At 50.9% G+C, this 12,155-nt stretch overlaps 1 protein-coding gene across 1 annotated transcript in view; it reads left to right on the forward strand.

Annotated features, from left to right (window-relative positions):
• Nucleotides 1-11,801, forward strand: part of LOC122387869 (prestin-like) — a 60,291-nt gene extending 48,490 nt beyond the window's left edge. The window contains 13 exon segments of the mRNA XM_043378459.1: nt 479-643; nt 4,754-4,858; nt 5,258-5,391; nt 6,063-6,225; nt 7,909-7,927; nt 7,930-8,084; nt 8,520-8,792; nt 9,021-9,227; nt 9,496-9,651; nt 9,950-10,024; nt 10,400-10,453; nt 10,772-10,898; nt 11,181-11,801. Coding sequence (XP_043234394.1) covers nt 479-643; nt 4,754-4,858; nt 5,258-5,391; nt 6,063-6,225; nt 7,909-7,927; nt 7,930-8,084; nt 8,520-8,792; nt 9,021-9,227; nt 9,496-9,651; nt 9,950-10,024; nt 10,400-10,453; nt 10,772-10,898; nt 11,181-11,323 — 1,776 coding nt within the window. The 3' untranslated portion in view covers nt 11,324-11,801.
• Nucleotides 11,802-12,155: the final 354 nt, after the last annotated feature.

The following is a 12,155-nucleotide window of genomic DNA, read 5'->3' on the forward strand; positions in this document are numbered from 1 at the left end:
GGAAGTACGTCTCCCCTATACATACAGCACACTGCCCTTGCGGAACGTCCGGAAACACGTCTCCCCTATACATACAGCACACTGCCCTTGCAGAACGCAACATCACGCTGCTGGGCACCGCCAGACGGGCCATTGTTTACCGCAGAACACGCCTTGTTTGCCAGTTGTCTGCCGCCTGCCCACCGCGCGGCCGCTGGTGCTACTCTGTTTGTCCAGAGTTGCAGTCTCCGCGTTGATATCTCCGCGGCGCCGAGGCTGGCGCCGGGCGGCGGGCGGCGGAAGACGCTCGATCGGTGCTGGCAGTGAGCAGACAATGCACGCGACTCTGTTGATCACACCTTGACCTGGCGGAAGCTGTCTTGTTCCCTGTGTGTGCTACCTTTGTGTTCGCTGATCACGCATTGGTGTTATGTTATGACCGTGGTCAGCCGTGTGATGCGGCGATGCCTGACGTGTTGTGATGTTGTTCTGTCCCCAGCTGGTGATGTTCGCGCTGCGGATCGGCGCACTCACCGTCATCCTATCCGACATGCTGGTCAAGGGCTTCACCACCGGCGCCGCCGTGCACGTGCTCATGTCGCAGGTCAAGTCGCTGTTCGGCCTGACGCTGCCGCGCTACACCGGACCCGGAAAGCTCATCAAGGTTGGTGGCTGGTCCCCCCGGTGGCATCCTCCTTCTCACGCTCCGGGGGACTCTTACAGGACCCTCGCCGTCCTCGACGGAGCAAGGCCGGTGTCATGACGTCACGGTTATCGTCCAATCAGAGGGCGCCGGCGGCGGCCATTGTTTCGCGCCAATTATTCAGCGCCAGCCACGGGCGCTGCCAGATCGTCGGGCTGCTGATTATCGGGTATTAAACTTCTCAGTGACGAATGGCCCTTCCCGAAAACCGCCGCCGGTCTTCCGTTCGATTAGCTCAGTTGGGCAAACTAGACCTTTGGAATCAAAATATGGAGGCATCAAAAGATTGATTCCTTATGACCATATTTGGGCATAAATGCAGACCATTTCTAACTTACCAATCACATAAAAATAAGAGAGTGTTTCAAGAAGGAGCATGCCTGATCTTGAACAGAAATGCTGGAGCTATCTCCTAAGCAAAACAATATTGCTCCTATCATAACAATTTGAATTATATATGTAGTGAAAGGCAATCAAGGAATTGATTCACTTTAAACAGATAAATAAAATGATAATAAGAAACCGTAGCCTCATAATAAGGTTCAATATATTGCCGAATATAATTATAACAAAGTGAGACGACAGTTTCGGGCGTAGCCCATTATCAAGTCTGACATATTTTTTGAAATTTCAAAATGTCTAGCACACTCGCAAACACAAACATTCATTGAAGCGCATCTTCCTTTTTCTGGGATATCAAGCCTGATATATCTCTCAAACACAGCTACCATACATCAATGCATAAATACACGAAACATACAATGATGCACACATGCAAGATCAGATCGATTCGGGATATTCGTGCAGTTGTGTTACAATACACAGGTGCCGGTACTGAAATGATGAATGTGTCGGTGAATGAATAGGCAACAGAGTGAATGAGTGAATGAAACTTTATACAGTGTCTGACAGCCTATATATGGCCTACTGAGTGCCATAAGGTGGTGGGGCTATGAGTTTCCACGATGAGTTTTGCGTGTTCAGCTTGGGATGAAGGTCTCTGATGTATTTTGACTCTGTGATTTTAAGGGATGCTACGTCTTTACATTTCCGAAGGATTTCTAGATGCATTGATGTTGCTGTTATATCGGTGTCAGGATGATGGGTGCGTACATGGTCACCAAATGGTGTGTCCTCTGTCTTGTTTTTTGCGTCACGAAGATGTTCGTTGTATCTGAGTCTGATTGGTCTTTTTGTTTCGCCTATATAGTCTACATTTTGGCAGAGTGTGCAGCAAATTTTATATACCACGTTTTTAGTGGTGCATTTCCCTTGAAGTCCTGCTGTACATGCGTGGCACTTTTTGTTGCCCGAAGGGCAGATAGGTGGGTTAAGCGCAGAATGAGTGAGTATGTTTGATACTGTTGGTCCTTTTTGCCAAGCTATTTTGATGGGGAGGCCTGATGAGCGAACTTTTGCATTAATTTTGCGGGTTAGGTCGTCGTCAATAAATGGGAGGGAGATGAAGGTGATGTTTTGGTCCTTTTTGTCCTTTCTGTCATTGTGGTTGTTGGGGTGTTTTACCTTCCAGATAGCTCGTTTGATGATCCTGAGTGGATAGCCATTGCCAAGAAAAAGGTCTACGATTTTTTGTTGCCCTCGTTGTATGGCTGCGTCATTCGTTCCCAGTCTTGTCGCACGCGTAAGCTCTGAGTGGAGGACGGCTAACTTTACTTGCATAGGCTGTGCTGAAGTAAAGTGGATAATGATTGGAGAGGCCATAGGTTTGATGTAGAGCTCTGTTTCGTACTGACCTGTGGGTTTCACTGTGATAAGAGTGTCCAAGAATGGCACGCTGGAGAGGGAAGCGGTGTTTGTTTTTTCTAGCGAGAACTTCAGGGATGGGTGAACAGAGTTCATAAACTCATGATATTTGTCGAGTGACTCTTCCCCGTGTGTCCATACGCCTAGGATGTCGTCGATATATCTCAGGTAGACTTCTGGTTGTTCACGAGGGGCCGATAAGATCAGGGATTCAATGGCGTGCATGAAGCTGATAGCTAAGGGTGGTGCTACCCTACTGCCCATGGCTATTCCTTTCGTCTGTTGGTAATATTTGTCGCCGAATCTGACATAGTTATTTTGTAAGCAATGGGTGAGGAGGGTTCTGAAAGCGTCTAAAGACAGACCGAATAAGTCAATTTTATCTCTGTGTGCTTCGATCATGTTACACACAGCGTCGATGGCTTCGTCTGTAGGTATGTTGCCATATAAATTTTGCACGTCCATTGTAAAAACAATGGTCCCGGGCGGGAATGAGTCGGGGTATTTGTTTTTCAGAGTAGAAAGATATTGATCTGTGTTTTTTAGATGCGCCGGTACAAAAGCAAGGAGCTGTGTGACTATTCGTTCGAGGAACCATGTGAGCTTATCTAAAGGGTCGCCGCACGCTGAGACTATGGGCCGAAGGGGTACATTGTCCTTGTGGGTTTTGGGGAGTCCATAAAATTCTGCTGTGCGTGACGCCTGAGGGATGATGTTTTTGACTATCTTTTCATCGACCACTGAATCCATCGTATCATGGATGATCCTTTTTGTTTGGGCTTCGAGCTTTGGTGTTGGGTTTTTTGCCACTGGTTTGTACTCATTTACTATTGATGTGGCCTTAGATATGTAAGTATCTTTAGACATAACTACTAGGCCCTTACATTTGTCAGAGCGCTTGAAAATAACTGAATCATCCTGTTTAGCAGTATTTAGAGCTTGTTTCTCTGACTTTGTGTGGTAAACAGATAATCATAATATTGATTCCCCATCAGCTGGCTAATCATTATTTTGATTCACAGGTAATGTTAAGAGATAGGTAACAATGACTTGCAGGAATACATCATTTATCTTGCTATTATTCTCATTTAGTGGTATCCTCAGCGCCACAACAGATAACTATAGCATTGTTGTACTTAACCTTCACTACATTTGATAACAATTCACAATTTTTAAATGTCAAAAATACAAAAACTGAAGCAACAGGTAAAAAACATATAATAAATATAAAAGCACTACAACAATGATAATTAGGGGTTTTAAAATTTCATTTTGCCATTTTACACAAATACTGATTGTTTAGTATGTTATTCATGATACAAAAATAACATACCTACAGTGTGATTTCCTCAAAACAGCTTTTACGTGATGGACAGTGGCTCTGTCTTTTTCCCATTCACAAGGCCAAAGGGACAATTTCTCAGTTTTGAGGTAACACTTTTTGGAAACCTACCACATTTTTCTACCTTTTTAAAGAAAAATCTCACCGTCATGGGCCTTTTTTCAACCGTAACGATACATTTGAAGTCAAAAGTGTACCCAAATGAATCAAAAAATTGATTCCATGCCCATATTTGGTCATGGCTCCTCCCACCAGAATCAAATTATTGATGCCTCCATATTTTGATTCCAAAAGTCTAGTTTGCCCAACTGAGCTCTGCTTTCGGGGCAATTTTGTCCAGTCAGGAATCGGTGAACCGAATTGGATCATCGCTAATAAAAGGCAGTTGAGATGTCAGCTAGTCTCCGCAACTCGCAAGTGTGGATGTCAATGTGGATCTGTGGTTTTACCGGTTTAGCATCGTCCTTGGAAAACAAAGAATGAGGAAGGCAATGATATTATAAAGGCCAATTAACTGTACATCCGTGACATAATGAGACTTTAAAAGCCGGATTCCAAGGTTTCGTCGCTTTTTACTAAGTTCCGTTCTAATTAAGTCCTTCATTTTGGACGTTAAGTGCCCATCAATCACATTATGTAAGCAGTCTTCACTGGCCCACATTAGCATACATGCTAGGAAAAAGACTATCTTCGTATTGCCCAAATAAGATAAATGAATCGCGGGTGGATATGTGATAGTCTTTTTACAACTGTTTGTGGTTATTGTGAAAGAGTGAATGACGAAAACGTTGGGGCTGCCGGATACGTTGGAAAATATTTATCTTCCCTAAGGACTATCTATATATTACTTATCTCCATTCACACTGGACTTCACTGACCTGGCAGAGTTCCAGTCTTTGGTTTTATGAGTGCCATGGCGTGACCTGTGAGTTCTCTGGAGTGACCCGCGTTCGGTCTGCCGGCAGACATTTGTGGCCATTCTGAGGAACGCGTTCAGCGCCAACCCCGCCGCCATGGTCATCTCTGGCACTGCCATCTCCGTGCTGGTCTTCAACAACGAGTACCTGAAGGTAAGTCACGGGACAGAGAGTGTCGGTAGCTAACAGTGGAGAGAGGAGTGTGACCTCGGCTCCGGTCCACTGTGGTCAGATCAGACTGGCCCTGGTCCACTCTGGTCCACTCTGGTCCGTGCCGAACCGCCCCGTCACGCGCGGCCCCGTCCAGCCCGAGACCCCGTTACTCTAATGACGCTGCACACCGCCCCGAGAACGAGTTTTTTCTTCGGCTCCTGGTACGGCGGGCCCGCCGGCCAGTGGGCTTTCCCAGCTCTGCAGACTGTCTCTCCACTCTCTCTTCCTCTCCCACTCTCTCGTCCATCCGTCTTTGGGAACCGGTTCGTCCCCTGTGCCCGGGCGGGCTTTGGTCGGCTGACAAACTTTGACTAACGGCGGCCATGTGTTTCCCGACAGCCGAAAGCCGCCAAGCGCACCAAGTTCCCGATCCCGATCGAGCTGATTGTGGTTGTGATCGGCACTGTGGCGTCTTACTTCGGAGATCTCCACGGCAACTACCAGGTCCAGGTCATCGGCAACGTCACCACCGGGTGAGTACTGTGAACGTCTCTCGGAACGTGTGCGTGGAATAGGGGAGAGCTTAGGTTACGATTTACCCGCGTTTAGATTCTATCAGCTGGCAAGTGAGATAGGCTTGTGGTCAGGGGTGTGGGGTTTTCCAGGACCAGGCTCGAGCCTTACCGGTCCGGTCCCGTCCGCTAACTATCTAGGTCCGCTCGGACTTACGGATGGGCCACCTGTGGCCTTGCGAGAGGAGAAAAGTCGGTCACAAAGTTCTCAAGCACTTGTGGCGACCCCTCTGGCAGCTCAATGACCTATCCGCCGTAAAGCACGGGGTAGAAATGCCATGCAACCGCGCACGCTTCATGCGACAAAAGACGTGCTCTGATTGCCGTTCAATTATTGATGTTGTAACTCGATCTATTTAATTAGCTCCCCATCGTATTAGACAAGTAACTGGCTAATTGTGATGCTTATCAGGTAAAAACAATGATGAAAAACCGCACGATTGCACACCGTACGCTGTTAGCGAGCCCGCCGAGATCACTTGGCCCAGATTGGGAATGACTCGGTGACATGAAGATGCATTCAACACTGCCCCACGCTCATGCAAGTCACAGCGGTAGGCTAAGCTGAACAAGCACTCTCGTGTGAACGACCACGCGCCCCGTGACTGACGGAGTCCCGTCTCCCTTTCCAGACTGCCCAAGCCGACGAACCCGATTTTCTCGCTGATCCCTAACATCCTGATGGACGCCGTCATCATCGCCATCATCGCCTACTCGGTGTCGCTCTCCATGGCGCAGCTGTTCGCCAAGAAGCACGAGTACGTCGTCGATGCCAACCAGGAACTCATCGCTTACGTAAGTTTCACCCTACAGGGAATACGAAGGGAGGGAAGAAAGGACTTGATGGGTTTTTAGTAGGACGGTGAAGAGTAAAAAAAAATACTGCCTCAATGCAAAGGACTTATCACAAGTGCCAGCGAGGACTTGCAAGCGCTACATGATTGTTTTTGGACTTGAAAGTCAGCGATGTGTGAGAGTATGCAAAACATCGGTGTTTTATGCTTGGATCCGGGTTAAAGCATATGTCAGAGGCCCGCTGCCAAAAGCAAAGCTAACCAAACCATACCAAGCCATACCAAGCCGATCAAATCACACCACTAAATGCAGACCGAATAGTCAAGTTCGCGTGTGGATTGTAGCACGATAGGTGAGCCTCGCCCTCGACCCACAAAAATGACTCTAGCCCGGACAATCGGACGCTAACCAGCCCTCGGCGGGGTGGGCCGATCGCTGGCTGGCACGTCTGCCGTTTTGGAGACAGGCCCGGACCGGCGGCTGTCGCCGGCTCTTCTTTCCTCGAATGTGACATCCTCTTATGTCAGACTTTTGACGGTAGCCGTCTACTGACGACCAAAAGTCGGCTGTGCATTTTTCACAATGGCGCAAAAGCCGTCAACCAAGGTCGTAACCGAGTCTGCACGCACGGTCTTCAGTAGTGCCGGTAAATTATAGACCTGCGACAGCCTCACATGCTGAGCGAATGCTTATGTTGACCTTGCCCAGCTTTGGAATATAGAAAGTTCCCCGGCGACTGGCTAATAATAGGGAAATATAATGTTTATATTTTCAGCAATGCAAAGGCAATTACCAGAACTCTGGCACGGATAAACATATTCAAACAATCTTGAACACATTTTTAACGTTATTTATATTTTATAATACGTATTCCTTACCATACCCGTTTAACTGTAATACCGTAATATCAACAGATAATCGCTTACATAACGTCTGTAGGTAGGGTATACGTCAAAGGCTCACCCGGACTTATACCTACCGATGTCAAAACATATAGCCACCAGACCAAAAGTCGACAACTGAAGGTAAATTGCGCCGATGTCGACTGTGACGTGGAACACTCAGTTTGCGGCGCACGCTGAGCGAACTATACCTTCATCGGGTATATGTAGCTATACGGGTGCCTCCGGTCACACATCCGGCATTGGCACGAGGAAGACTGCAGGCATCAATCACCGCACCTGAGTGACACGCTATTTCGTCAGGCAATGCGACAGGCTAGGTAGCTTCAAATACTTTATCGATTTGCTGAGCTAGGAAATATGCAGCGTTGACCAATCCTAGTGAATGCTAGCGAAATTCCTGGTCATTATTACGGACCGTGTTCCTAACGGGCAAAGATTGATGCGCTTTGTTGTGTATTTACATGGACGGTCACGAAACAGCTTCTGGAGGTTCCCTGAACGGAAAATTATATTCACATCGCGGCATATATGAAGAGAGGTTGCGAACCTTATTTGGCTATCAACAATAAATTATTCAAGCGTTGTGCTTGCCTGCCACGTTTTAGCGTGACCTGAAAAAACGACCGTCAAATGCACATTATACCGCGCCTTTCCCACAGAATCGTGATAGTCTTTCATGACTATGAAGGACAATTCACAGCTAATAGGGTAACCGGCAGCCCCTTTCATGTTTATATTTGACGACCAGCTTTGACCGTTTCTCTCTCCCCATTCGCAGGGTGTTGGTAACATCGCCTCGCGTTCTTCGCGTGCGCTCCGATGGCTGCCTCGCTGTCCCGCTCTCTGATCATGGAGAACGTGGGCGGTCGCACGCAGGCCTCGGGCATCATCACCTCCTCCATCCTGCTGGTGGTGCTGCTCTGGCTCGGACCGCTCTTCCAAGTGCTGCCCAATGTAAGAACATGCCGCCTCGCTGAGGGGGCGTACTCTGTCCCCCGACGGTGTGGAGCTACAGTTGAAGTTGGTAGTAACACGGGAAAGCTACCGCGCAATGGCAGATCCTGCGCAGTGTCTAAGCGACGATCGATGTGTCAGCAGTGTTTATGAATGTTGAAAGCCGCGACTGCCAGACAGCGGTCAATATTCTGTGGTGCTTTGTTTACGCAAAAGCGGTTTCCCCTCCCCTGCACCCTGCACTGTACCAATGTGCCTACCGGGCCCCTGACGTGACTGAACTGTCAAACCAGGCAAGCCTGGGGCTGGGGCTCACATGGCGTCGCTCTGTCACCTATGTGACGTCAGAGGTCAGGGGTCACCTCAGTGGATCACCGAAGGACCCCCAGCCGCCCTTTGGCCCCTCTGACCTTCCACTATCTGTCTGCTCCACAGTGCGTGCTGAGCTCCATCATAGTGGTCTCGCTGAAGGGCATGTTCATGCAGTTCTCGGACCTGAAGCAGGTGTGGCGCACGTCCCGCGCCGATGCCGTCATCTGGTTCACCACGTTCGCCGCCGTCGTCGGCCTCGACATCGACATCGGGCTGGCCGTCGGCGTCGCCGTCTCCGTGGTCGTGCTGCTGCTGCGTAACCAGAAGCCCGAGACGGCGCTGCTCGGAAACATCGACGGCACCGACATTTACCTGGACGTCAAAAAGTACAAGGCGGTACGTAATTAATGAATTGAAGATAAATAATTCATTCGAAGTGGTAATACATGGCATGCGGCAATACAAGTGGTAATACATGTATGCTTAATGCGTTTGGTACATGTTCCAACACATTCAGCTGTCAGGGTCCATGGACCATGATAACAGCTAATTTTTTGCTTGCTCAACGACATCGTCGAAGGAGTCTGCGACACGATGACTAACTCTCATGACTCCCGTTCCCAGGCCGAGGAGGAGGACAACGTCAAGATCTTCCAGTTCGGCGGACCCCTGCACTTCTGCAACCGGGACTACTTCCGTCAGCGGGTGATCGAGCTCACCGGGCTGGACCCGATTCAGTACAAGTCGTTCGTGGCCAAACTCGAGTCGCAGGCGCGCTCGGCAGCGATGAAGGAGCAGCTGAAGCTCAAAAAGGCTCGCCGCAACCCGCAGGTCAGTCTTGCTTTCTGGAGCTTGGATGGAAAGTCTGCATCGGAAGGAGAGCATGGTGTTCACAATGACTTTTCTAACAAAATCAACTGACAATATGATCAGTGGAAGTCAACGATGTGTTATTAATAGCAAGGTAATCGTATAGCTGTGTCTCGTCTCATAGCGTGTCCGACGGCGACTACGTCTGCTGCATCCTGCTTGCCTTTTCGCGATAATTGTGCCAGCACCCCGACTGTCCGTAACACCTAGCTTGCACTGCCCCCTTTAGAAAGAGTCATCGAAGAAGACGGGCGGCGGCTTCTTCAAGGAGACCAAGCTGGACCCGAGCGTGGAGAAGCCCGAGTCGGCCCAGAAGCGCGCCCAGAAGGAGGGTATTGCCAACGGCGGGTACGACAACTCGGACGAGAAGACCGGCTCTCACGAGGTGAGTCCCCGCCCCGGCCACCTCCCCGCTCTCTCTGTCGCTCTATACGTCGCACCGCTTCTCACCTGTGTGCATACTCTCACCGCCGCCTAGCTCACCCGGCCGGCCGACCTCTCTGCGGTCGGCCGGTCGGCCCCCGCCTCTCGTCTGTCTCACCCCGTATACTAACCGCAGCCGTCCCGCCGCCTACGGCGTGGACTGTAGCATTAGCTCTGTCTGGTGACGGTGCTGTGGTGGTGGCCCAGTGGTGACGGCCTCTGTCTTCACCGGCACTAACACCCACCCATCTGCCGTGTAGCTGCTCACCCCGCCGAGCAAAGTGGAGTATTACGGCAGCTTCGACTCGGACTCTGAATCCAAACCGCCGCCACTTGTAAGTAGACGAGGGACGCCGCGGTAAGTAGGTATTGCACCGCTCTTCTTTCAACTGGTGTTGGTGATGGTATTGGTGGTGGTGGTGGTGGTGGTCGGTGGTGGGATATTTTCGGAAAAGATGTAGGTACCGTTGGCACTTCATTTGCTGTCTACTTTATCTCGGGGATTAGTGCTGTAAATCCTTGTTGTTCTCGTCGCGAGAAAACATCACATGTCACAGAACGGGTTACGAGACAAAAACTGTGTACCATGAGACATGGGCCTTGTCAAGTGAGAATTGCCGCTCCGTGTTGAACTAATGGCGTACCCCGCTGAGCCGTGTATGACTCGGCCCTCACCGCGTCCCGTCTGACCCGACCTTTACCGTTCACAGTCTGCCGCCGATGCCGTGGCTCAGGTGCGACAGGAGGTCAAGATCAACATGATGGTGAGTAACGGAACGCTAGGGCCGACACCGACATTACGGGGCACGAACAGCGGCCACAAACAGTGGGGAAACACGCCACTCTCAGTGATTAACGTTTTCTTGTTTGTTGCTAACGCGAGAGCAGCTCGTCTCTGGTTAAGGTTGAAATTCCTATCATAATTTGAGTTTATCGTGAAAAACTGACACCTCTGGTAGCTAATGCCACAATAAAGTAACGCATGTCAACGTTCATCTTAACAAAGTAACTTCTCTGTCAGCGCTTACGAAGAAAAAATATCACCTCAAACTCTAACCGAGCTCGGTGTTATTCTGTTTCAGTTCTCGCACCTGATCTTCGACATGACGAGCGTGGGCTTCACGGACACCGCCTCGACGCGCAGCCTCGTCAGCCTCCTGAAGGAGTACGAGGCCATCGACGTGTCGTGCTACCTGGTCGGATGCAACGGTGAGTTAGCGAGACGGTTGTTAAGAGGCGAGAGGGTTCATAGGGAATGTAGACTGGCAATAGTTCTGAGGAGTTAGACAGGTGCCGTTTGTTGGAGAAATTCAGTCATTCTCTGAGCATTGGATTAATTGCTATGTTAGCTAGCCATAAAACTTGTAATGAATTCAATATTACCTTCATTCTTAACGGCAATTGACATCACTCGCAATCGCGATTGATGTGGTATGTGGTCCCGACGTCTTTCTGTGCTCCGACCTGACCTCCGTCTCTCCCCGCCCGCAGAGACGGTGCTGCGTATTCTGGCCTGCTGCAGCTGCCCACTGGGCGAGGAGCGCTTCTTCCCGACCGTGCACGATACGGTGGTGTCGATCCGCGCGCGAGCCGCCGATCCCGACGCCCAGTCCACATCGAGCGGCATGAGCTAGCCGCCGGCTGATACCGCTGCTGGCGACCGGACCGGCGCCGCCGGGCGCACACGAGCAGCTTTTTATACGATTTTACCAGGTGACGCGAGTGCGGAGGGGCCGCCGCGGTCCGGGGACAGCGCGTGCGCTCCCCGGCGGGAGGCCGCCGGCGGTCGCCGCGTTTCGAGCGTGTCAGTAGTGCAGGTGTCTCCACTGCCTGTTGTGAGCCGTTACTCTGTGCGGGGTCGGGGCGCCGCGCCGCCGATCGGGAACCGAGGAGGCAGCTGGGGCCGAGAGCCGGCCGTCTTTCAGCGGCGCCGGCCGCGGGCAGCCACGGATGAGTGCCATCTCCGACGTGTGAGTCGTGTACAGACAGATAGTGGGACGGGAGGGGAGGACGGACAGACAGACTGAGTTGTTGGCGCCGCCGCCGCCGCCGCATCGTGGGGCGCAGCGCCCGTTGTTGTGTATAAATACATATTTTTAAACATGTGTCGCAGCACAGGTGTTTGGGCGGGCCGACTGGCGACCGAGCACGGACGGCTGTATATTTATAACGTGCGTGTGTGTGTGCGTGTGTGTGCCGGCGGCGGCGGCGGAGGGGCCGCACTCGCCGCGCTCTGGTGGTGGGAGTAGCAGCAATAAACTACTGCTCGTGCCGGACACCGTGCCTATGTTATGAGGAGGCGCGGGCGGCGGCAATCGATACCCGTCACACCAGTCTGCAGAACTGCGGCACCGATCCTATCGACTCACCGCCGCACGCAACGCGCTCACAGTACCGCTCGGTGCCATGAACTGCGCCGTCCCTCTCGCCACACCTTCAGAATCATTCCAACCCGAACCGAACCTA

The sequence above is a fragment of the Amphibalanus amphitrite genome, unplaced genomic scaffold, assembly GCF_019059575.1.
Source record: "Amphibalanus amphitrite isolate SeventyFive unplaced genomic scaffold, NRLGWU_Aamphi_draft 000301F_arrow, whole genome shotgun sequence".
In the NCBI taxonomy this organism is placed as follows: Eukaryota; Metazoa; Arthropoda; class Thecostraca; order Balanomorpha; family Balanidae; genus Amphibalanus; species Amphibalanus amphitrite.